General features: G+C 38.4%; 5 protein-coding genes and 1 long non-coding RNA gene across 9 annotated transcripts; 3 read left to right on the top strand and 3 right to left on the bottom strand.

Annotated features, from left to right (window-relative positions):
- Positions 1-5503: 5503 nt before the first annotated feature.
- On the top strand, positions 5504-6020 carry LOC108126249 (transcription elongation factor 1 homolog). The gene is made up of 3 exons (XM_017242710.3): positions 5504-5610; positions 5669-5786; positions 5847-6020. Exons 2-3 carry the CDS (start codon positions 5671-5673, stop codon positions 5977-5979), a joined length of 249 nt encoding a protein of 82 aa, XP_017098199.1. The 5' UTR covers positions 5504-5610; positions 5669-5670; the 3' UTR covers positions 5980-6020.
- A 609-nt stretch (positions 6021-6629) lies between these two features.
- Positions 6630-7459, top strand: LOC108126246 (dentin sialophosphoprotein). The gene is made up of 2 exons (XM_017242708.3): positions 6630-7005; positions 7068-7459. Exons 1-2 carry the CDS (start codon positions 6972-6974, stop codon positions 7385-7387), a joined length of 354 nt encoding a protein of 117 aa, XP_017098197.1. The 5' UTR covers positions 6630-6971; the 3' UTR covers positions 7388-7459.
- An 85-nt stretch (positions 7460-7544) lies between these two features.
- fwe (Calcium channel fwe) lies at positions 7545-13237 on the bottom strand. Of its 2 annotated transcripts, none has more exons than XM_017243015.3 (5): positions 13082-13236; positions 12728-12848; positions 10555-10762; positions 10383-10490; positions 7545-8323 (listed from the first exon to the last, which is right to left on the bottom strand). In XM_017243015.3, the coding sequence occupies exons 1-5, from the start codon at positions 13082-13084 to the stop codon at positions 8176-8178; spliced, it is 588 nt and encodes a 195-aa protein (XP_017098504.2). In that variant the 5' UTR covers positions 13085-13236; the 3' UTR covers positions 7545-8175. The 2 variants fall into 2 exon arrangements, with proteins under 2 accessions (XP_017098504.2, XP_017098507.2); XM_017243018.3 differs by lacking the exon at positions 7545-8323 and adding an exon at positions 9238-10168 and having other exon boundaries at positions 13082-13237.
- Positions 13238-13726: 489 nt separating this feature from the next.
- Positions 13727-15166, bottom strand: CkIIalpha-i1 (CKII-alpha subunit interactor-1). The gene is made up of 2 exons (XM_017242854.3): positions 14891-15166; positions 13727-14824 (listed from the first exon to the last, which is right to left on the bottom strand). Exons 1-2 carry the CDS (start codon positions 15014-15016, stop codon positions 13859-13861), a joined length of 1092 nt encoding a protein of 363 aa, XP_017098343.2. The 5' UTR covers positions 15017-15166; the 3' UTR covers positions 13727-13858.
- A 122-nt stretch (positions 15167-15288) lies between these two features.
- On the bottom strand, positions 15289-22127 carry DCP2 (decapping protein 2). Of its 2 annotated transcripts, none has more exons than XM_017242849.3 (5): positions 21305-22127; positions 19640-20352; positions 19359-19577; positions 18581-19303; positions 15289-18516 (listed from the first exon to the last, which is right to left on the bottom strand). In XM_017242849.3, the coding sequence occupies exons 1-5, from the start codon at positions 21372-21374 to the stop codon at positions 18007-18009; spliced, it is 2235 nt and encodes a 744-aa protein (XP_017098338.2). In that variant the 5' UTR covers positions 21375-22127; the 3' UTR covers positions 15289-18006. The 2 variants fall into 2 exon arrangements, with proteins under 2 accessions (XP_017098338.2, XP_070136217.1); XM_070280116.1 differs by having other exon boundaries at positions 15289-18513.
- On the top strand, positions 20346-20998 carry LOC138926349 (uncharacterized). Of its 2 annotated transcripts, none has more exons than XR_011442837.1 (2): positions 20346-20546; positions 20607-20998. It is a non-coding gene; the product is annotated as an uncharacterized lncRNA (long non-coding RNA). The 2 variants fall into 2 exon arrangements; XR_011442836.1 differs by having other exon boundaries at positions 20598-20998.
- Positions 22128-22335: the final 208 nt, after the last annotated feature.

Raw genomic sequence — 22335 nt, 5'->3', positions numbered from 1 at the left:
TTAATTTTAATTGGGTCTGCATTGGGGGAGAATTCTTCGAGTATTTCAAAGGGCTTTTTGGGGCTTGTAAGGATGCTGGGATTTTATGTTTATAGTTTATTTAGTTTTCGTGCTTAATTTGATTCATTGTCGGACTGACAATCAATAAAAGCGAATCCTAAAAAATCGCACGTCTGGACTAGGTACTCCGTTGCATCTACTGGATCAACCTCCCTTCTTCTGAATCCCTTGAAAATGGGGTTTTCCCCTATAGGGTCCACAGTGATGGCTATATCTTGATGGCCCAATTCTCATCCGATTCTCAAGCGGAGTACCTTAAACGATTTCTGGATCGATTCTGCACCATTCTGCATCAAAATCCTGAGACAAAATATTTTTTAGGTTTTTTGTCCATTTTTCTGATGGGATCCCTTGAAAATGGGGTTTTCCCCTATAGGCTCCACAGAGAAAGCTATATCTTCCCCAATTATCATCCGATTCTCAAGCGGAGTACCTTAAACGATTTCTAGATCGATTCTGCACCATTCTGCATCAAAATCCTGAGACAAAATATTTTTCAGATTTTTTATCCATTTTTCTGATGGGATCCCTTGAAAATGAGGTTTTCCCCTATAGGGTCCACAGTGATGGCTATATCTTCCCCAATTCTCATCCGATTCTCAAGCGGAGTACCTTAAACGATTTCTAGATCGATTCTGCACCATTCTGCATCAAAATCCTGAGACAAAATATTTTTTAGGTTTTTTGTCCATTTTTCTGATGGGATCCCTTGAAAATGGGGTTTTTCCCTATAGGGTCCACAGTGATGGCTATATCTTCCCCAATTCTCATCCGATTCTCAAGCGGAGCACCTTAAACGATTTCTAGATCGATTCTGCACCATTCTGCATCAAAATCCTGAGACAAAATATTTTTTAGGTTTTTTGTCCATTTTTCTGATGGGATCCCTTGAAAATGTGGTTTTCCCCTATAGGCTCCACAGAGAAAGCTATATCTTCCCCAATTCTCATCCGATTCTCAAGCGGAGTACCTTAAACGATTTCTAGATCGATTCTGCACCATTCTGCATCAAAATCCTGAGACAAAATATTTTTTAGGTTTTTTGTCCATTTTTCTGATGGGATCCCTTGAAAATGGGGTTTTCCCCTATAGGCTCCACAGAGAAAGCTATATCTTCCCCAATTATCATCCGATTCTCAAGCGGAGTACCTTAAATAATTTTACCGACGTACCGAAGTAAGCTTTCCCTTCTTTTTACTATTTGTTGGATTTATACTAAATATTCTTACAGAAAATATTCAGACTTTACAACAGCCACAAAGAGAGGATTAAAGATTACTGTCATTTTTAAGAAATAATACATTCTCTTACAATTTATTCCTAAAAAAGACATCAAAAGGACAGTCCCCCAAACAATATCAACAACAAAGTCATCATCTACTGTCGTCTATGCATTCTTCGATATCGTCGCAAACTCCAATAAAGACGCAACATTACAACGATTATATCGTAAAGTAAAGAAAAGATCCTCTACCCAGAAGAATTCAGAGAAAGACAAAGAGGCGGGCGAACAAAATGTCATGATTATGGCAAATTTTCGGATCCCTTTGTGGCTTTTCAATTGCGCTTTTTCCATCCATCCACACGACACGGATCGGGAATCTATAGAATTCGAAGATGACAATGTCCAGCATTGAAAATCATCGACTGCAAAATCTCAAATGTCACGGCAAGAAGGAATCTTGGGCCTTTTGTCAGTTGGACTACCCGGTGCGTTTTCTAAACTGTAGGCAAGTTTCACAAATTAGAGGCTCTGGCTGTGTGTGCGTCGGCCAGGATGCCTGGCAGGATAACCCCGCCAGGGGCGGTCCTTTTGGCCTTATCTCTGGCCGAGGCGGCTAGTTTTATGGTTGACGCGAGCATCTTTTGACTTCGACTTGACATCATTGTCCTGCGTCTTTTGCAGCTGCGTCTGCGTTGTCCTCTCTGATGTCTTATTCTCTGTCAGCTTCCCTGGTAGCATTTCTCGAAAAAAAAGGTAGAAAAAGGTCTCCTTTTTTGCGCAATGTTTGTTTTTCGTTCGGATGTCCTTTGCTGGCTGCACCGATCCTCCTGTAGGTGGTTACTAATTGGGTTATTGTCAAATATTTGATAAGATTAGGCGGCGGCAGCTGCTCCTGCTGCAGCTCCTGCCCAATTAATATTTCTTTTGGCGTAATCATGAGCTGGAAAATTTATAGTTTCGTGGAAGCGCCGCACAGCCTTGTTATCCTTTCCTGTTTTAAGAAAAAAAACTTATGACTTTCAGTTTGGAAATGATTACTAAAAACTCTTAAGGGTAAAATTGTTATATTTATTAAAAAAATGTATTCACTCCCTCATATTTCAGTACATAATTTAATATAAAAATCAAGACCTGTAACATTTTCCCCAAGTGTATTTAAATGCCAAGTGGAAACAGGATGGAAGGCCCACCAACAGGTCGAGGAGGAGGCGCCTTGGCGTCATCATAATTTAAATCGCGCCACGCGCATCTACTGAAGGTAAATATGGAAAATGGGGAAAACTATGCCCCAGGCACTTTGCGTCAGACATAATTTTCCAGCGAAACCGAATGGAAATGAGCATTATCCCGGCTCCGACTCTGGCACGGTCCTCCTCCGGCCGCATATCAAATCAGTTTTTACCTGTTGATTGGAGGATGCACGGGGGATGAATTTTGGAGGTATGGGGTTAAAAATAGGGACTCGGTTTTGGGTATTGGGTTTGTGTGGGTCTTGTTGGATCCAGGCCTGAGGCCCGGGCGCCTGGCGGAAGGTTATGACAATGTTATACGCTAATTGAGCACAAAAACATTTTGAATTTATGGAAATTTTATTACACTGCCAGTTAGATATGGAAATTGTGATTAGAAATTATTGTTGCCAGGTTTATGGTTTGAAATGCCTGAGATAAAGGCTTGAAATAAAGTACTTGGTTGTTACACAAGTCTAGCTACATTTTTTTTTAGTGTAGCCATCCCAAAAATCATATTTATATTGTACTCTTGACTATGTCCCCAAAAACATGTGTCCTCCAGAGAACACGTTCTTCCTTGAGGCCGCCTCCTTCCCATTTAATCGGCAGCGCCTTATGACAGTTTTATGGGTCTGGTTCTCGATTTCCCTATTCTACTTTTGTTTAAATGCAAGCTACAAAATCAGAAGACAAAGAGGAAAACAGGGAAATTATGCATAATTTAATTTGATTATAATATATGCATTTTCCGAGCACATTCCTAGAAATCGGGCGACGGAAGCCGATGGCGACAGGCTGCCAACGCTCCCCAACTTCGAACCAGTCCTAAAAAAACCTATATATTTATTTCGGTTGGTGGGGATTTATTCATGTTCCTCTTTTTTTTATTGTGTTTTACTCGTAATATGATTTTGATTTGGGAATTTTAATTAATAATCATGTTTTTCGAGGGGAGACGCTTTGAATTTTTGATGAAATATGGTTATGAATGCGCTGCGTGCGCCGCGAACATGGAAATGGAATTTGAATTGGATTCGGATTTAAAAACGCTGTCCAAGGGTTATGAATGCGCTGCGTGCGCCGCGAACATGGAAATGGAATTTGAATTGGATTCGGATTTAAAAACGCTGTCCAAGGGGGTAGGGGACGGGAAGGCATGTTTGAAAAGTCACCAAACAAAATAATAATAATTTTATGGCATTTAAAACATCTAATTGGCCGAAAGGAACTTTTATAGGCCATTTCAGATACTTTTAATTTTTAATTTCTGGTGAATAGAACACGCTTTGTTGGCGATTCGCCCAGGTGTGGAATGATTTTTGAATGAGTTGGTTGATTATTATTTTAATGGGGTTTCAATTGGTCTTGTAATGAATACTATTTATTTTTTTTATCAATTTAGTACCAAACATGAATGGGTTCTACATACTATTTATTTTTAGATAGATAGAAGATATTTTTGTTCAAGGCAACATACTTGTTTTTCCAAAAATAAAAATTTTCTACGGATCAGCTTTCCGCAAGTAATACCGCTCCCTACAATACGTGATTATTTCCAAAGTAAAAATTCCGAAAAATAACTATTGTCATCGGACTTGAAAGCGGAACTGGTGTATTGCATTACTTGAAAATGGGAAATAATGGAAAAAGGAGGAAAATCTCAATTAGTGAGCACTCAAGAGGATGCTCACAAAAGAGCCCGAAGACCAGGAGCCGAGAAGGAAATTTGCAAAAAAGATCAATTTTCCAGCGAAACGGAAAGCAGGGGCGCACATTTTAACAGGATAAGATGCGTTTAAGCAAATGAACGGACAAAAAGGACAAAGGACACGAGGAGCTGGGGAGGCGAGTCGGCCGGGCCATTGAAGTTGCAACCGAACAAAAGCAAAATGGTCAAGCCACAAAAGGCAAACGGTGAGCGGCAGCTGGAGGAGATTAGCCCGGAAAAAAGGAGCAGCCGATACGGACAACAATAAACGGGCCATAAGCAAGGATGTGGATAAGAAAAACGGAAGCAAAGTCTTAAGGCCTCGCTCTCTTCTCGATTTAAAAAAAAATCTAAATTTAATCCCATTTGGCGAAAAAATGATCGAAATTATGGGCCAAAAAAAGCATGCCGAATGTTATCCCGAAAATATTCCCAAAAAACAGCTGGGCATCCTGCTGTGAGGCATCCTGCTGCCACTCTTAGTACAAATTTCATGCTGGCTTTGGGCACCAAATTTTCAGATCACAACCCGCCGACAGGGTTTGCTAAAAACTGTTGACACTTTCAGCTGTCCTTTGATGTCCTGGTGCTAATATGTTAAACAGCAGGCAGCCCGAAAACCGGACCATTCCAAATTCATGCTGCGAGCCGAAAAATTCCTTCACACTTTAGAAATTGAGCTGTCATCGCAGAATTTTTGTCCTGCGGCGCTTTAGCCAGAGAAAATTCGGCACCTTTAAAGCGTTTCCATGGGTTAGGGAACGTCTACCTCGAAGTCCTTTTAAGATCCTCTTCTAGGCAAACACTTGACCCACATCTTCCAGCTATGCAAGATCTTCTATCAAATTGCGTAATCGATACCTTGCCCCAAAGGCAGACTTACGATCGATTTGGAAGACACAAAGGCAACGACAAAAGGATTTTCTGCTACATTGAGTCCTGTCAAAAGAAAAAACCCAGGGTACTTCATTAAAAAGGATGTCTAGACAGATGCGCAATTTACTTATGTGGGCTCAATCAATCGGGGATCCTCTCTCCATCAAAAGGTATCAATATCAACTTCAAAATTAGTGATACGGAAACCAAAAATAAAAATCATTGAAATTTTAGGTTCTCCACAAAATAGTCAGGTCTTTTGATTTATTGAAAGGAATTAAAATCAAAGAAGGCCTTGATTTATAGAAAATTGATTTCTAAATTGATTACAAATACTATCGATTACAAATACTAATAGAAAAATCCCTTGGTATATTTTATTTAACTTTTTTTCAAATCAAGTTAGCTTTTCTCCGCAGGAAAAAATAGGGTATAACTTCTGACGTTTTGACGTCATTTTCAGTTCAAGGAATTTTTCTGCGCCGTTAACATCGTATTAAGCTTGAATAGTAAGATATATAAACCTTTTTTTTATTAAATAATACAATTTTTGATAATGATAATTAGAAATGGGTCGCCGTAAGTCAAAACGCAAGCCTCCACCAAAACAAAAGAACATTCAGCCGCTGACGAAAGTTTTCGATTGTCCTTTCTGCAACCACAAACAGGCTTGTGAAGTCGTAATGTAAGTATAATGTTTTATCAATAGCTTTAAGAAACATTCGCCTAAGAATAAATATTTCAGGGACAAGAGCAAGTTAATTGGAAGAGTCCAGTGCAACATATGCCAAGAATTCTACCAAACGTCCGTGAATTTCTTAACAGAACCGATTGATGTTTTCAACGATTGGATTGATGCCTGCGAAGAACTGAATTGAGAAGATTATGTAAAACAGGATTTATAAAATAAATTTATAAACACATTTGATTTTCTAGATTTAGAAAGGGGGAAAAAATGTCTTTAAAATCATGGCCTTCTAAGTTGTAGAATCAAAAAACAAATCTACCTTGTGGTTGTAATGTAAAATGTAAGTATACATATCAAATACTTTTACTTGGGCGTGTAGCATACTTTTTGGCCATTATTATATTTAGATTTTAATATTTGGTTAAATATTTGATGATATAATTACAAATCTATTAAATTATATTTTTTTAAAGTTAAATTTAACTCATTATATGGGTCCAAAGGTTGTATACATATATAAATATCGATTAGGGTTTCTCGGAAAATCCGTTTTTTTATTTAAATTGTAGGAATATGAAACCATTTTCGGGCGAATATTAGCAATAAAAACTATAAAATATGCATTATATATCCAGGATTTCAAATAATTATTTTATGTTGTTGTTTTTCTTGGGACTATAAAGTTGTATCTAAATTTATCTACGTTTTAGTTTAATGAAATTTATAAAAAATATGACACATATTGCTGAAAAGTAGTGAACAAACACAATGGTTTTTTTTAAGATTATGAAACTGAATGCTAGGATCATCTTTTTTTCAGAAACATTTTTGAACTTTTTAAAAGTGTTACACAGACAATAAAAACCCACTCTTGTATAAACAGTAACTATTTTAACAAAACATCTAAGTAAACATGAAGTTATAACCATTTTTTTAGAATATCTAGCAAAACCATTGACCTTGGCCCACTCGATATTCGCATTCGCAGTTAAGTAAATATTTTCCTAGTTGGTTTAATTCAGAATTCTAGGGCAGGGAATTCTGATCATTTTGTGTTGGCCGAATTCAAGCTAATAGGTTAAACAATTGGCAAGGCCTTTGCCAAAAAATTTTGGTATAAAAGCTGGTGGTGAAAGTTCACTCAGCATCGAAAGCATCTCAAGCATCATTCAATCACTAAATATGCAGTCCAACAAAGTTTTCTTCCTGGTGTTCGGTGAGTTTAAAAATTAAACAAAAATAAGGATTTTTTAATTGAGTGGAAATTCTTCTGGATAGGTGTCCTGGCCCTGATGTTGGTGGCCAATGTCTCCTCCGCTGCCATTGACGACCAGGATGTGATCAGCGATCGTCGGTACCGCTGGGATTCCTCGGAGCAAGAGTCCGATGAGGCGCCCAAGTACTTGGAGCAGGCTGATGATGTAGAAGAGGATGACGATCAGGACAGCGGTTCCGACGAGGATGATGTATCCGAGGGCAGCGGATCCGACGAGGATGGCAGCTACTACTTGGTCTCCGAGTGGTACGAGCCCATTGACGGCAAATCCTGGGAAGACTTGGAAAACGACTCTGATGAGAGCGACTCTGACGAATCTTAAACATTCTGTTTCCAACGTTCATTAATTGTTTTTATAATCATTTATTTTATCCATGTTGAAAAGTTTTTTAAATTAAATTAGTTACAATATATGGCACTTGTTTTTACTCCCAAAACTCCCGCAAAAACCCCAACTCACCCACCAAAGCCACTTTAACTTTTTCGTATAATTAATTTTTATTAACATAATTTAAAGTATGTATAATTCAATTTTAATATGGTTTACATACAATATTTATAGTTTTATTTTGCATTAATTTAAACATTTTAGTATTATGCATTTAAATATATTTAAGGTATATTTAAACTATGACTAAACATAAATTTTACATGATTTTTTAGATTTTTTTTCACCTCGCGAGTGATGTCGTTTAATAATTTATTTGCAATTTCTACTAGGTTAAAACCAAATAATTTGGAATGATCGGACACAGGCAACTCAATTAATAGGACACAGAATACGCAATACATTTTTTTTTTGTTTAAGCAACAAATACATCAATATACACAAAAATACTTGCACTTTATACTTTTTTGAAAAGAGGGCATTTAAATAATTGATTTGGACTGCTCTATAGAGAGATCAGAGCTTATGGAGGTTAAAAAACATTCATAATTCATAATTCTATTGCATTCGTTAATAAACAATTGGAAATTGCACATGATTATGTTAGACTGCCTGCTGAAGGTCTCTTGGATAGGTTTGCCTTTCAAATGTTGCGATTTGAGTCTTGTTTTCTCACGGCACACCCAGCTTTCCGTTCTTCGACGTCCCGATCATGTTCCGGATCACACATTGCTATCCGTGCCCACGGCGCCGGTGAAGGAGAAGGGCTGCGCGTTATTCACAATGCCGGCTCGATCGTTGGTGGTCTGAGGAGTCGCGTTGCCAGCGTAGGACTGTTGAGCTGCTGCCCGCATGTCCTCCGCGGATGCCCTGTTAAAGAAGGATGACCAGATATTAGATATTTTTATATACGAATTTTTATAAATAGGAATAGAAATAATATATAATAGAGTAAAATGTGCTCAGCTAATAACTGTGTGCCTACATAGCAGGGGTTCCATACAATATCACAATTGATTCAAAAAAATATAGGGATTCTAAACAAAAAAGTTTTGTGAAAATTATCAGATCTACAGATAGTATTATGAATATATAGTATATATATTGAACAAAATGCCAAATAAAAATTCTAATAAGAACTAAAACTAGTCGGTCTTGAACTACTTTAAGTTTTTAAAATTCTAAATACAAGTAGATATCTACAAAAAATAATACAGTAATGTGTAGATCGCAACTAAGTTAAAAATATATATAGTAATATAGCTCAAAAATTATTTGCCTTGGTGTTCTCTTGGACGAAGCAAAGTCATTGTATCTCGCTGTTGGCCGACTGTGGTGTTTTTTGGCTCTAAGAGGTTTGGTTTTGGACAGTTTTCATGTGGCTTATTCAAGTCTTGTTTGATTTATGCGCATTCAATTGTAAACAGAATATTTTACATGATACGATTTCTAGTGTTGCGTTCATTATTTAACGAATTTTAACAAATTTATTGAGTTATGTTCTTGCCTCACCTGAGGGTGAGATTCGCACTTTCTAGATACTATATTTTAACAAGTTTTTGCGAGTATTTTGAAAATAATTTAGACTTAATACTAATAATAAAATAAATAAATATTGGAATGTTCTTAATAAGAAACAGAATTTGGAATAAATTACTTATGAATAACTTATAGTATAAAATAAATAGAAAACCCGAAAAAGAAACCTATCAATATAAATAATAATGCTTTAACTGAAAATTTCAATAATTTGTTCTCCAAAAAAAAATGTATAAATTCTCAACTTGTTTAGTTCATCATATCTATTTGAATAATGCTTGATTTTGTTCAATTTCAATTTGTGCCTATCTCGAGAGCATAAAATAATTCCCAAACAACGTTCAACATTTAATCGTATGGTTTACAGTGAAGCAAAGCATATAAAGTTAATACTTCTGAGTTGTACATATTGCTCTAGGTTCATTATTTGTAATAATTTTCATTAATCCTTTGTGTGATGGCCGCAGTTTAGCTGTGAGTGTAGGTCTGTGGAAGCTTTGAGGTTCTCATCTAGGTTTCTTTTTCGGACACCTTTCAAATATATATTTTCTCGGTAAAAATATATGCTTGCTGCAGCTTGACGTGTGTACGACTTGTGTAACTATATCAGTATCTTCTCTATTTATAATATATATATATATATTTAACTGTAGGTTTAAACAACACCAACCGCTTGACGAAAGACATTTTAAAATGGAATACGAATGACATGCAAAATAGGGGGCCAATGAACAAAATGCATTTGCCCAAAAAACACTGACTATTAACACTTTCTGGTTCAACAATTATGAGAATTTCGTTTCATTTTCTTTGTAATTGGTGGGGTGTTCTGTATTCTATTGCTCTGATGCCCTACTACGCTGATTTTCATAATTTTTTTTTCATCTTTTTGAACTGAACACTAAAAATTATGCGCCGTAAAATATTTGTTAGTCGATCAATTGTCGCATCATTTGCATTGCTAGTTGTTGAGTGTGTCTGGTGTGTGTGTGTCTGATGTGTAAGAGTTGGCAGTTTCTAATCGCGCGGCAAGGAATTTATGTGGGACGCCAAACGTCCGGATCTTCCATAAGTGTGATATGCTGATCGCCGCCCATCTGCATCTGCCCGCCCGCCTGACTGCCGGCCATCTGTGTGGGCGATGTGGCAGCGGCGGCCATGTCCTCGCGCGAAGCTCTACATTTAACAATTATTTTTTTGTCGTATTTTGGGTTTTTTGGTTAAGCATTTTCACAGTGGCAAGCACATTGTGGGAATATAGAGAAAACATTTGGTTTCGATTAGCAAAATAGGCTTAGATGAGCAGCTAACTAAGGTCGCTTTCTTCTCCGCACGCTCCACGCTTGGCATATCGTTACAGAAACGCTGCCAAACGGGTTCCCATACTTACTTTTTGCCTAACGCCATCATTCCGTATATCACGCCAGTGGCGAAAATCAGGCCACTACCAAATAAGCTGGCCAGTCCGAAGCACATGAAGATGGGAGGCACGGCCATTCTAAAATATTTAAAACATGGATTAACAGATAAGCTAAGAAAGGGTATCTAAGTGGGCTACTCACGCGCAGTAGAGGCCGGCCCGGAAGTACATGGGCTTGGAGTCCACCTTGTCCGCAATGTCGTTCACCTTGTCGATGCAGACGAAGCAGCAAGGCGCCTCCAGGAGCATCACCACAAATCCTGCCACCATTTGTATGATTCCCGCCACCAGGCAGCCCACATTGAGCGTTAATATGGAGATGACGTTCCACAGTCCAAAGAGGATAGCAACTATGGGAAGAAAAGATTAATTATTATGTTTTTTAATTGAAATTAAATTAGTGCCCGGACTTTCATATCTCTAAGATTACGCCCTCTAAAAAATTTTTAATCTATAATTATTTTTTTTAACAAAACACATTAGAGAGCGAATGAAAAATCTAATCAACTCGAATGTGACTCATGTGAGTGCCACTTTTCGCTTTTTATTTGCTCGGATCTCTTTTATTCATAAATTAACAACAAAGCCAGCCACAGAAGCATGACAAGTAGGGGCAGAAACAGTTGGGTAAATTGTTACCAGACGACATTCATGAAAAGTGCTCTAAATTCTAGTCACTTTCTGACGCAAGGGGCGTTTAAGTAAATTACATTAAAATATTTTATCAGCTTTTTGAAGCTCTGATAACAGCATAGACCCAAAGATAGCAAGACTAATTCAAAAGATAAATATATGAGTATACACGATAATTGGATAAAATGGACTAAGAAGTGTGATTACGAAATATCACTATATAGATAGGATATATAACTTTTTTATGAAAAAATTCCTGTTTTTTTTTTACTTTTCTTCTTTTTCGAAATCGGATCTCGGCTTTGAGGCTATTGCGGTTCAGATGACCCATCTTGGGGAAGAAGAAGTCGAGTGTGCTCTGGCGACCGGCAATAAAATTATTTATTAATCACAATCTTTTCGGTTTTATTTTCCCCCTAACGAAATACAGCCGGTTTATTGTGGAAGCCTCACGAGTGAGTTGTGTGTGTTCCCTTAATTGAGGTATTCAGCCAGGCGGCTGCTATTTATATTGATTTCAAGTGGATGGTGTTTATTTGTGGGGTAACAATTGCAAGATTTTGTCAATTTTCTAAGGGAAATAAAAAAAAAAAACCATGGAAATAATATAATTCATATCACTGTCGAAGAAATACTATATGAGAAGCTTATGGGAATTGTAAATAGATTTCATTCATACGGTTTTATCGCTTAGAAAAATATTGTAAGTCATAATTTATTATTTCTGAAAACAGTAGCAGTAGAATTCCCATTAAAAAAAAAACAGAGATAAGGCTGAAAACATTTACAATATAATTCAAAGAATTCAAATTTAAGTTTAAAATTGATAATATAAATAATACAAATCGTACATCTGTAAGTATATTTGTTTGTATTATTGAAACAAGGGTCAGATGAGGTTAAATGCGAATGCAAAACAAAGAGAACGCGATCTCAGACGCAATAAACTTGAAGGAAGCAGAAAATAGATGCAAAACTGAATGCGGAATTGGGTGGAACGGGGGCGTTGATAAAAACAAAAGGAGAGGCATTGAGAATTGCGACGGAGACCCCCCCAAAGAAAATTGATATGATATGGAGCGGAAGGAGAAACAAAAAAGGGCACACACAGAGCGCCAAACTTGACACAGAAAAGCTTTTTTACGCGCCCACACACACACACACACACATACATACATACATACATATGTAGGTTTGTAAAAATTTCTGTATCCTTTTTGTGGCATTTGGCCAAGTTTTGTGTCCCTACAGAGAGAAATTTTATACACTCGAAATAATTACTAAAAATAAACAAATTAATAAATAAATAAATTGTTTAAGGATTTTATTTTCTTATCTTAATGAATAAATTTTAATTTTTAATATTTATTTTAATAAAAATCATTAGATATAATTATATTTCCCTTTGGACTATTATGTTGTTATTCTATTTCCGTTTTCGCCCTCTCTTTTCTTCCTTTTTATCTCTCTATCTTCTCTTGTTCCTTTATCAATGCCATAGAGCGTGCGTACACACACCCACAAACACCTGCCCGATAGATAACAGCAACAACACAAGTGGTACACAAAAATCGATGCAAAATATTTTTGGGCCGCACAATGTCACGGCTGTTATCGCTATTTTTGCACCCACTCATGACCAGGATCTTGGGGCTATGCCCAGTTAGGCTCTAAGGACTTACAGAAGGCGGCGACAATGCCCAGCAGCCGACTGCCGTATTTGAGGTACCAGGGCTGCTCCGGTCCAACGGGATCTTGTTGATTCGGCCTTGCCAGCAATCCCGTTATCTTTTCCGCAAAGGACTGCTCGATGGATAATGCAAAGAACCAGAAGAAAAATCGAATGGTAATTAGGACAATTACATGGCAAGGGGGAAAATCGAAACACTATTTGGTATTGTGACGCGGCGGCTTTTTTTTCTTTTTAACACGCACACACTCACATAACGCGCGGCTCCCGCACAGGTAAAAACTTTGGTAACAATTTAACACGTTTTTTCGGATGCCCAAAATGTGTTCTTGCAACGACTACATACCATGGTTTTTTATGTGGTTTATAAATTAGACTAAAACTATATTTAACAGATATTATATGCACTTTTCACGTCACACGGAACGAAAAAAATTGTTGTACTTTGCGTTCTGACCAGAGCTGCCAACCTTGCTGTTTTCCCTCAAAATCGACCAACTCTATCGGCCGCTAAACGGAAACCATCTGATTTGGCCGGAACCGGTTATTTTGGCTTTTTTTTTTTAATTATTCTAAAAATCGTAATTTTGATATAAAAAATTTAACTAAAAGACAATATTTTGATTTATTCAACTAAAAGACAATATTTATTTCGGAAAGAAGATATCTTTTTAGCTTTTTGGTATAGTTCGTTCAGCTTTGTATTGGCAGCACTGTCACTGGTTCGAGTTCATTTAGCTTTTAGATTCGATATCTTAAAAAAGAAAGGATAGAAAGGAAATTCTATCATAAAAGTGAGTAGTCTTAATAAAATTCACTTATAATAATCACTATAATAATAGAGGGTATTCGTTTTTTCTATTTTCTACTCCGTTTTTTCTATTCAATTATCGATAATAGTTGAAAAACCATCGATAACCTGCCGATGGTATTATTTATAAAATTTGTTTATATACATACATGATTATAGAAGCAAAACAACTCAGGATGGTATGGTTGTGGAAACAATATAATTACCCTAAAAACAATATTTATTGCAATGTAGTACAAGCTACAAACATTTAACATTTATTCTCTTTAAATCCTACACTTATAATTGCTTAATACATACATAAATACATTTCTATACTTTCTTATGCTTATGAGAATTATTCAAGTTCACCTTACTATTTAGCGCTATATATTTGCCTGGCTGCAGGGTCAGTGCCATCGGTAGACTTATGAATTCTCCTTCTTCGTGAAATTTACATACAAGTCCTTTACCAAGTTCGTGCATTTTCCCAGAGTGAAGACTTCGCTTTGCACATTCCGGCCGAACCGAGAACTTCCTTTTGCATGCACTGGGCCCCCTGTGTACTGGAAGGGGCTCGAGAGCACGGCCTTCGATGGACCTTTGGAACTTTGAGTGCATCGGAGACCTATCACATTTTACCGCCAGAGCACGGGTTAAGATTGACTCGTTTTTAACGATGTCTGAATACCGCTGGAACCTCTGTTCACGGGCAAAGGACCAGAACTCAACTTCCCTGCGCAGCCTGTAGTCAGTATGTGGCAGAGAGTGGTCTTTAGCTGTGGAATGATGCTCCCTGCAAGCTTCCGCACTGGGGAACTTCCCACCACACTCACGACACATGTATTCAGGATTATTTCTGGGCATTGTTGTATGGATTCGCACCTGGTGAAGAAAGTCAAAGATTTGGTTGCAGCAAGTGCATAAAATCTTGCTGTTATTGCGCTGGTCCTTTATCAACTTGACCAGAACCAGACCATCCCGTCCGATTCCGGCCGCAAAAGTTTTGTTCGAAGTATCATTCAAGGATTCCAGATTTTCGGGCTGGGTTGGTGGCGCCTCACTTAAGTTCGAAGGGACTTCCATTTCTGTGTTACTTGTCTCTGATTCCTCGTCCATTTCATCATCCGAGGAAGGGGGCTCCTGCTTGACCTGAAAGACCTGGGAGTCGTCTATTTCCAAAGGTGCATCCTTCAGGTCACGCTGGGCCTTGCTCCATTTCTCCAGGGAATTGTTGAGGTGCGCAAGGTCCCCGAAACAAGTGTCGCAGATGCAGGGACGGTCGCCAACTAAAGTGATCTAGAATATTTTTAAAGAAACGTTAAATATATCCAGGAAATTAATAGCAAATCCCACCAAACTCACATCGATACTGTAACATTCGAAGAGACGTTGCATCAGTTTGTTGACCGATTTCAAACGAGATGCCTCCAGGTCCAGTTCAACGGCCCGGTTCTGAACGCATAATTTGCATAGCATCTCGCGAGACATTTCGTCGCAGATACAAATAAAATTAGTTAATTCAATAAAAATTTTCCAATGATGATGCCGATGAGTTAATACATAATCGATAATATCGATAGTTGGGAGTTATCGGTCTTCAGATCCCACTTCCATCCCTAAGAAATCGATAACATGCATCCATAAATATTTTACGCGATATTTATCGATAAAACAGTTAAATTAGATAAAATAAGTAAATATTTTAATTTTCCAGGAATCATTTTTATTTTTATGATGAAACCCCCAATAAAAATGCGACATTAAAACTTGGTACATCAATTTATTGCCGGAATTTTGGGGGAAAATATATATATTGCCACAAATAAGTTATTTGATAATCTTTACGTTACAATTGTTCTTGATTGGAAAGTTAACTTTGTTTTTCGTATTTGGTTGTTTTGGCATTAAATTCTACAAATTGTATTCATAATTCTCTGATATCGTATGCAACGAGATGCGCACACAAGAATAAGTTTACTCAATTCTGATCACTTTTAATAAATTTTCGTAAAATTGCCTTTTGAGTGAGTACTTTTAATTTTTTTTTTAACAATGTATTCTGGTGTATAGACACTCTTAATTTTTCTTTTGGACGTGTTGCAGTAACTTTTTCAGATTTTTTTGGGATACAATGGTGGAAATGCATAGCAAAATTTAGCTCGGACTGACATCCGGATGTTGGCAAGATATAGATTTCGATCCAGTCCGCTCCCGTTAAGAGTTTTCTTTTAAAATTAATTATTGCTATGCTTATGACTGATCACAAAATGGGCAAATTTGATCGGGATGAACAAAAATTGTATTGTAAAATCATTAATCGACGTTTTTCAATTTACTTTGATAGTTGATATTTTTTACTTTGCTTTTGTGTTTGATTTTTTTTCACAACTAAATTTTACAATATTTAATTTCGTGTTTTTTTCACTTTCAAGCTGTGTGAACAACGGTGTTCTTGTTCAAAGTTTGATATTCATTGCTTGTTGGATAAGTTTGATGTTGCTTTTATGCCCAAGACAAATGGCTAAGGAAATTTATTTTCGTTTTGTGGATAAGGACAACCAAATAACTAATTAAAATCGATGAATACTATTGCTAATTTCGTTAGGCATTTGTCTAGGACTAGAACCAGAATTGGCTCCGAAAATAAAAGTAAAACTATACGATTTTGTTTTGTTTTTACTAAAAAAATATAATCCAAATTGAAGTTAAAAAAAAAAGAGAAATGTTTGAAACAAAATTTGCATCTCAAAATGTTAACATGTAAAATACAAATTAATATGGCTTTTCTAAAAGCTTTAAAAGTCAGAAGTAAAATGTTGATTGCAAATGCTGTTTGTAAAAAAGGAAGTAAATATTGCGAAGTATTGCGAAAAACTAAGTTACAGGAAATCTATGCTATAGTAATCTGCAGGCTCTGCTATTCCCACCTTGGAGACATTGCTGATCAGTGATCATTGTTGCTTAGTCTAAAGATATACGCTAATAGGCAACATTGTCATATATATTGGAGACTACGCTTGTTGGGAAAAAAAACATCTATGAATTATAGGAAACTTGGCTTGGTAGAAAACCTATACGAAATCTATGCCTGGTTATCAAAACACTCGACACACTTTTTAAAGGCTTCTCTCCCCCCCTCCTTCTTACGCACTAATGGCTCACAAAAATATATATCCTTCTGGCTGTCGGCTCGGGGCTGTTCTAATTATTACAAATCATTCAAATACATTTCACTCCACCGCGTGTATATACTACAAATTTTATCGACTTTGAATTTCAATTTTAAACTAATTTAAATTCGTTAAATATTTTTTCGCTTTTTTCACTTTTAATACCCAAGATGTCAATAAAAAATTGACGAAACACTATTCTGTTGAAGATATGCCTGTTTTAATCGTTATGGGGCATTATTTTGATTTTAAAAAGTTGGGTTCTTTTAGGGGGATTCGCTCTTATAAAATTGTTGTTTTTAGTTGCCAGCCGTTCTTGTTAAGATCACAATTGTGCTAAGAAATACTATATCACAATTTAATTATTTACATTGTTATTATTTGCATTCTTTCTTACACATCTCTCTAATCATTCGTAGGTGGGGGCGGGCAGTAAGTAAAACGGCCCAGAAAGTGTAATTATGTCTATCTTGCCCGCAGAAACATTATTTTTTTTATATAAGTGCTCGCTTGAAAAAGTCATCCAAGGACTTTGAAATAAAAGCAAGACACAATCTGGTGCGGGGCATGTTAAAGCTACGCTTTAGTTAATTAATGTTATGTTTAGTTTGTTGGTTTCATCTAAAAATACGTTCAAATGGCGAGCACTCGGCTCGAAGTAGGCTTGGTTCACTTGGCTCACAATAAACACTTTATAGCTTATAAAGAAAGGACTCTAACATAATTATACTCAACCGATTGAGCGATTCAGATGTTAAGATTCGAACAGCGATTGGAGTCTTTATAAAAATATTACTTTACACATGTGCTGAGCGGAAGACTCATGGTTTTTCATTTATTCCTTGTTTTTTTGGTATGAAAATTCTCTTCATTATCGTATTAAAAACGTCTTACTCAATTTATCGCATTCAAGTTCAAGGTTTTTGTTTTGAGTGTGCTTACGATTCCCTAATATATATAGACAATATGTGGAAAATTCAAATCCCCCCCACTTGTTGAGGAGATCAGGAAACGATACTTCTATCCTTGCACGTAGTCTCCAAAGCCTAGGACTAGACATGATTAGTTGTCTAAAATAGTTGCAGTGTTAGTTTTGTAACAAATGAACTTGTTAAATGCAATTGGCATGGTTTCTTTTACCCGCAAGTCTCCAAAGCTTCTATTAGTTTGTTGCCTCAGCTATGCAGAGCCTACAAGAGAGAGTGCTGCCTATCGAGAGTTCCCTGTAACCTAGTTTTTCGCTGGGAAATGCATTTTATGAGAATTTTTTAAAGATGAATGGTCACTAAAAGTTTTGAAATGAAAGGTTTAGCAAAACACATTTGCTATAAAGTTTTTGGTGAATGAGAAGTTTGTCCACGAGTTGAAGTTTGGCGTAAAGTCAGCAGCGCCTGGTGGCGGCTGTTGTGGCAGCTGCTGCACCTGCTGCTGCGGCGGCTGCTGCGACTGTGCTCGCTTCAGAATCCTTAAATTGGTGCCCGAGGCCATGCGCTGTAACCGGTGCATGTCTTGCGAGCCCTGGCCTGTCGGTGTTGCCGCATGGCTCTCTCCAAAGTTCAGCGACACCGAAGCTGGCCGCGGACGTTGTTGCTGTGGCTGCGGCTGCTCGGTCTGTGGTGTCCTCTGAGCTGCCGCTGCGGCGGATAGCATGGCTATCAAGTCTACGCCTGTTGTTGGCTGATGTCCCATGTTCTGCTTGATAACCGGCTGCTGATTCTCGCTTTGGGACATGTTGCGTGATCGTTGCTGCTGCTGGACCTTAGCTGCGTTCAGTTGCAGCTCCTCAATGCGTATCAAATCGAAAGAACTAACAATCTGCTAGGAAATCCAGAAAAATCATCGCTTTAATGATGCACATTTCCAAAATGATGCACTCCCTTACCTTGTCATTGCTTACTGGCTGCTGTGCATCGTTTTGCGATTGACTGTGGAATAACTGACGCTTTGAGGAGACAGTGGCTCCCGCTCCTCCTCCCTTTGCAGCCACTAGTGTGGTGACTGGCGTCGACTGATTGCTGCCCGCAGCCCCATTCGGTTTATTGCGCTTCCCATTGCTATTGCAGATGTTCATGGCTTTTATAGCCGCAGCCGCCGGAGCAGGAGCAGCTGATCCTGGACCGGCCGGCTTGCCATTGAGATTGTTCAACTTGACGCCATCCAAGTCGCCCATGGACTTGTGCCGCTGGCGCCTCGATGCATTCCGCCCCGCGGCCAAATCCTTCTTGCCACTCCCGTTGATGTTTGTGGGCGAAGCCGCCTTTGGGGACTGCTGACCGGAGCACTTGCGGCGACGCGGTTCGATTCCGGCCTTCCTCTCGTTGACCCACTTCTTGAGGCGCTTCACGAACGGTATGATCATGAAGAAGGAGTTGGCGTTCTTTCCCAGCTTGGCCTTCGATATGGCATCGTTCTTGTTCACCGGCAATGAATCGATTCGGAACCACTCGCAGCACCTAATCTCATTCCGGGTGCGGGGCGCAAACTGCGTGTCCAGCGGTATGTTCCGCACGATGTATAGACGAGTGTACTGGTAGTTGATGAAGGCCTCGATGTAGTCGTTGGCGTCAATGATGTCTGTGATGTCGAACCCGGTCTCTTCATAAACCTGCAAGTATGTACATGGCTTAGTATATGGCTATGTAAGGAAGGGTACAGCTTACCTCTCTTGTGGCACAGTGGGCTGGATCCTCGTTCTCGTTGATCTTGCCTTTGGGAAAGCCCCAGGAGTTTCGGGCGAAATAGGACTGCACTAGCAAACAATGATTGTGATCCTCGGAAACCAGAATAGCGCCATATGTGGGCACCGACATCTTGTAGTTCTTCCACTCGTCCAGGATCTTGTCCACAGTGCCAAAGTGCTTGTTCAGGAAGGGAATGTGCTGCCGGAAAAGGACGAAAATGGTCAGAAATATAAAATACCTAAGTAATCTTGCAAACGTACTTGGAACAACTGCATCGCGAACTGCTTAATGCCCACAACCGGCAGCTTCCGAGCGATCTGGGTCTGCTTCTGGGACTCGGCATCGTCACTAGCTGCCGGGGCACAGAAGAAGTCCAAGTAGAACCAATGGGCCAGCTCGATTTGGAAACAGATTCGGATTAGATTGTTCAGCTCCATGTCCGGTACGTTGATGATGAAACGGCTGGCCAGATCATCGAGTATATCGGACGGAATTTTCGATTTCTCTGGCAATTTAATGCTGGACGCCTTCGTGGTGGTTGCCGTTCTTGTTGCTGTTGTTGTCCTTGGTGTTGCAAGTGTTGTGGCCGTTGTTGCAGCTGCAGCTGCATCATCTGACGAGCTGCCGTACGAGGAGTTTGTGGATGTGGATGAGTTGGTCGATGATATGGATGAGTTGAGTCGTTGTTTCTGTGCGCTATTCTGATGTTTTTGTTGTTGGGGCTGCTGCTGCTGGGGCTGCCTCTTTCTTTCAATGGCAATGGGCGCTGTGGGTGTGGTAACGGATTTTGTGAATACAGCTCCATTTTTAAGCAGTTCGTTCAATACGTTATTATCGCTTATATTGAGGCTTTGTCGTAGCTGCTGCTGCTGCTGTAGCTGCTGTTTCTGTTGTATTTGAGTATCGCTGTTGTTGCTTTTGATATTCAGCACTTTTTGTAACGTCAGCGAGGCGAGTAGCGTCAGATTGTTGACTTGAAATAGAAAAACAAATATAAATACAGACACGCTAGCCGATAAGTTGGAAAAAACTTCTAGGTAATGGCATTTTGACAAAAAAAAAAATGCTCAACTTATGGGTGGATATCTAGCTATCGGCGAGTGTAGGGATTTCATTTTTGTGGTGACCCTGGGAAGTGTCAAAGTCACTAGTTTTTAAGAAAGGAAGGTATAATATACATAGTTACAGACCTCCAGCTATAGCCCCTTTTACCAATAGAACTTCTAGGAAGCTGCCAAGCTGTCTGCCAAACTCTACCTTATGGGAGCACCTTGATAATAATGCTGAGTAATCGCTATCGGCTGGCCAATGATCTACGCTGGCTATTGCGCAACAACCAACGGCCGGAGACAAAGGCAAAAAACTATTACTGTTGCGATAGCCACTGTTGTTGCTACTTGGCTGGCCTCTAAAAGCGATTGAGAAAAAAAACAACTTAGAGGCGCAGTTCAGCGACCTCCTCCTATGAAAACTGAAAAGTGTTGCAACATGCACATACATGCACAAGCGCTCTTGGCTGTTGGCTGTGGTGGGTGTGTGTGTTGGTAAAATGTCTGTACTCTGTGATACAGTCAAACTTCCAATAAATGAATTATTTCGATTTCAAAAAAGGATAATAATTTTAATGTCTTAAATCTTGCTTGAAAGATATTCTTTTTTTTTTTATTTTTCCAATAAACAATATTTTACAAATTTTACACAAGCTTGCATAATTAATGACAACTAATTTGATATACGACAGTGATAACACTTTATATAGTTTTTTTACTTATAAATAAAATGAGAAACAATTTTAATTAGTTGCAGTCACTTTAGGGAAGTCAAACTGTATTCTTCGACTGCTTCGCTTCTTTCTTTCTGTTGTTGTTGTTTATTGTGGATCCATTTCGAAAGCCCCGCTTATCAATCTTTGAGGCCAAGCTTACCGTTATCGTTCTCCTTGCCGCTGACGCTGACGCTGGCTGAGGCAGAGACTGAGGCAGCAGTTATTTCCATAATATTTTGGGGTCGCTGGCGCTGTGTTTATTTATGTAATACACTTTATTGGATTTTTGTGTTTGTCTTTTTTGCGAAAATATTTCTTGTTTGTTTGTTAATTCACGTTCGCCTCTTTTTCTTTCTTTCCTTCCCTATCTATCTCCCTCTTTCAGTCTCTCTTTCGCTTATGTGTGTGATTGCTATGTGGTGGGGGAGTGTGAATGTGTGTGTATGTGTATGTGTGGCTGTGTCTGTGTAAGCGATTTGTCACGTATTTTTACAACGTCGTCCGCTTCTGTCGCACGAATTTTAATTTCCAATGCAATTGCAACTGCTGTGCTTGTACTCTGTTTAATGCGTTAATTTCTTTTATATTACATTGTCTCGCTTTCGCCTTCGTTATTGTTCTTTCGCCTTTCGTTGCCTCAACATTTTTTGCATTTGTTTTTTTTGATCTCGAGACTTTGTTGTTGTGGAGAGCCATCCACAAATAATTGAGTGCGCTCCACTTTAGGCGAAGGAAAAGAGAAACACTCGTACGCACACACTTACACCTGGCCTTTATTGCGTTTGCGTTTTTGCTTGTTTTCACGTACTTTCCACTCGTTTTTCATAGACCCTTCACACTAGACGCGACCAGTATGCTTCTATTTACACGTTTCACTTAAATTTAGTAACTATTTGCACTATTTTGCACTATAGCTGCGTCCTCAAATTCTGGAAATTTTCCTCGGCGTCGCGTATTAGAGGTGGAGAAATATCGATTGAACTTATCGATGAGTCCAAATCTTTAGTAGCGCCTCTGACGGCAAAAAAATGAAACTACAGCTGTAGGAACTAAATGTTAGGGTCACATTAAAAAACTACCGATAGTAAAAAATAGCATTTTTCTTTGAAATTTAATCATATTTCTCATTGTAACGAGTTATATAATTTCTAGACTGCGGCCAGAAAAAAGGAATTCCAAGTTGACAAATGA

Source organism: Drosophila bipectinata, chromosome 3L (genome assembly GCF_030179905.1).
Source record: "Drosophila bipectinata strain 14024-0381.07 chromosome 3L, DbipHiC1v2, whole genome shotgun sequence".
Taxonomy (NCBI): domain Eukaryota; kingdom Metazoa; phylum Arthropoda; class Insecta; order Diptera; family Drosophilidae; genus Drosophila; species Drosophila bipectinata.
The sequence above is the reverse complement of the archived record's forward strand: the minus strand, read 5'-3'. Positions and strand labels throughout refer to the sequence as shown.

Bases quoted from the DNA above. Each gene is read 5' to 3' on its own strand.
- CkIIalpha-i1 (XM_017242854.3), bottom strand. From the start codon at position 15,016: ATGTCTCGCGAGATGCTATGCAAATTATGCGTTCAGAACCGGGCCGTT. The intron at 14,825-14,890 runs GTGAGTTTGGTG...AAAATATTCTAG, and splicing joins TCGAATGTTACAGTATCGAT to ATCACTTTAGTTGGCGACCG.
- fwe (XM_017243015.3), bottom strand. The intron at 10,763-12,727 runs GTAAGTCCTTAG...TTCTTCCCATAG, and splicing joins GGGCATTGTCGCCGCCTTCT to TTGCTATCCTCTTTGGACTG. The intron at 8,324-10,382 runs GTAAGTATGGGA...CTTCTTTAACAG, and splicing joins ATGATGGCGTTAGGCAAAAA to GGCATCCGCGGAGGACATGC.
- DCP2 (XM_017242849.3), bottom strand. From the start codon at position 21,374: ATGGAAATAACTGCTGCCTCAGTCTCTGCCTCAGCCAGCGTCAGCGTC. The intron at 20,353-21,304 runs GTAAGCTTGGCC...TTCTATTTCAAG, and splicing joins CGGCAAGGAGAACGATAACG to TCAACAATCTGACGCTACTC. The intron at 19,304-19,358 runs GTAAGCTGTACC...ACATACTTGCAG, and splicing joins CCCACTGTGCCACAAGAGAG to GTTTATGAAGAGACCGGGTT.
- LOC108126249 (XM_017242710.3), top strand. From the start codon at position 5,671: ATGGGTCGCCGTAAGTCAAAACGCAAGCCTCCACCAAAACAAAAGAAC. The intron at 5,787-5,846 runs GTAAGTATAATG...TAAATATTTCAG, and splicing joins CAGGCTTGTGAAGTCGTAAT to GGACAAGAGCAAGTTAATTG.
- LOC108126246 (XM_017242708.3), top strand. From the start codon at position 6,972: ATGCAGTCCAACAAAGTTTTCTTCCTGGTGTTCG. The intron at 7,006-7,067 runs GTGAGTTTAAAA...TCTTCTGGATAG, and splicing joins AGTTTTCTTCCTGGTGTTCG to GTGTCCTGGCCCTGATGTTG.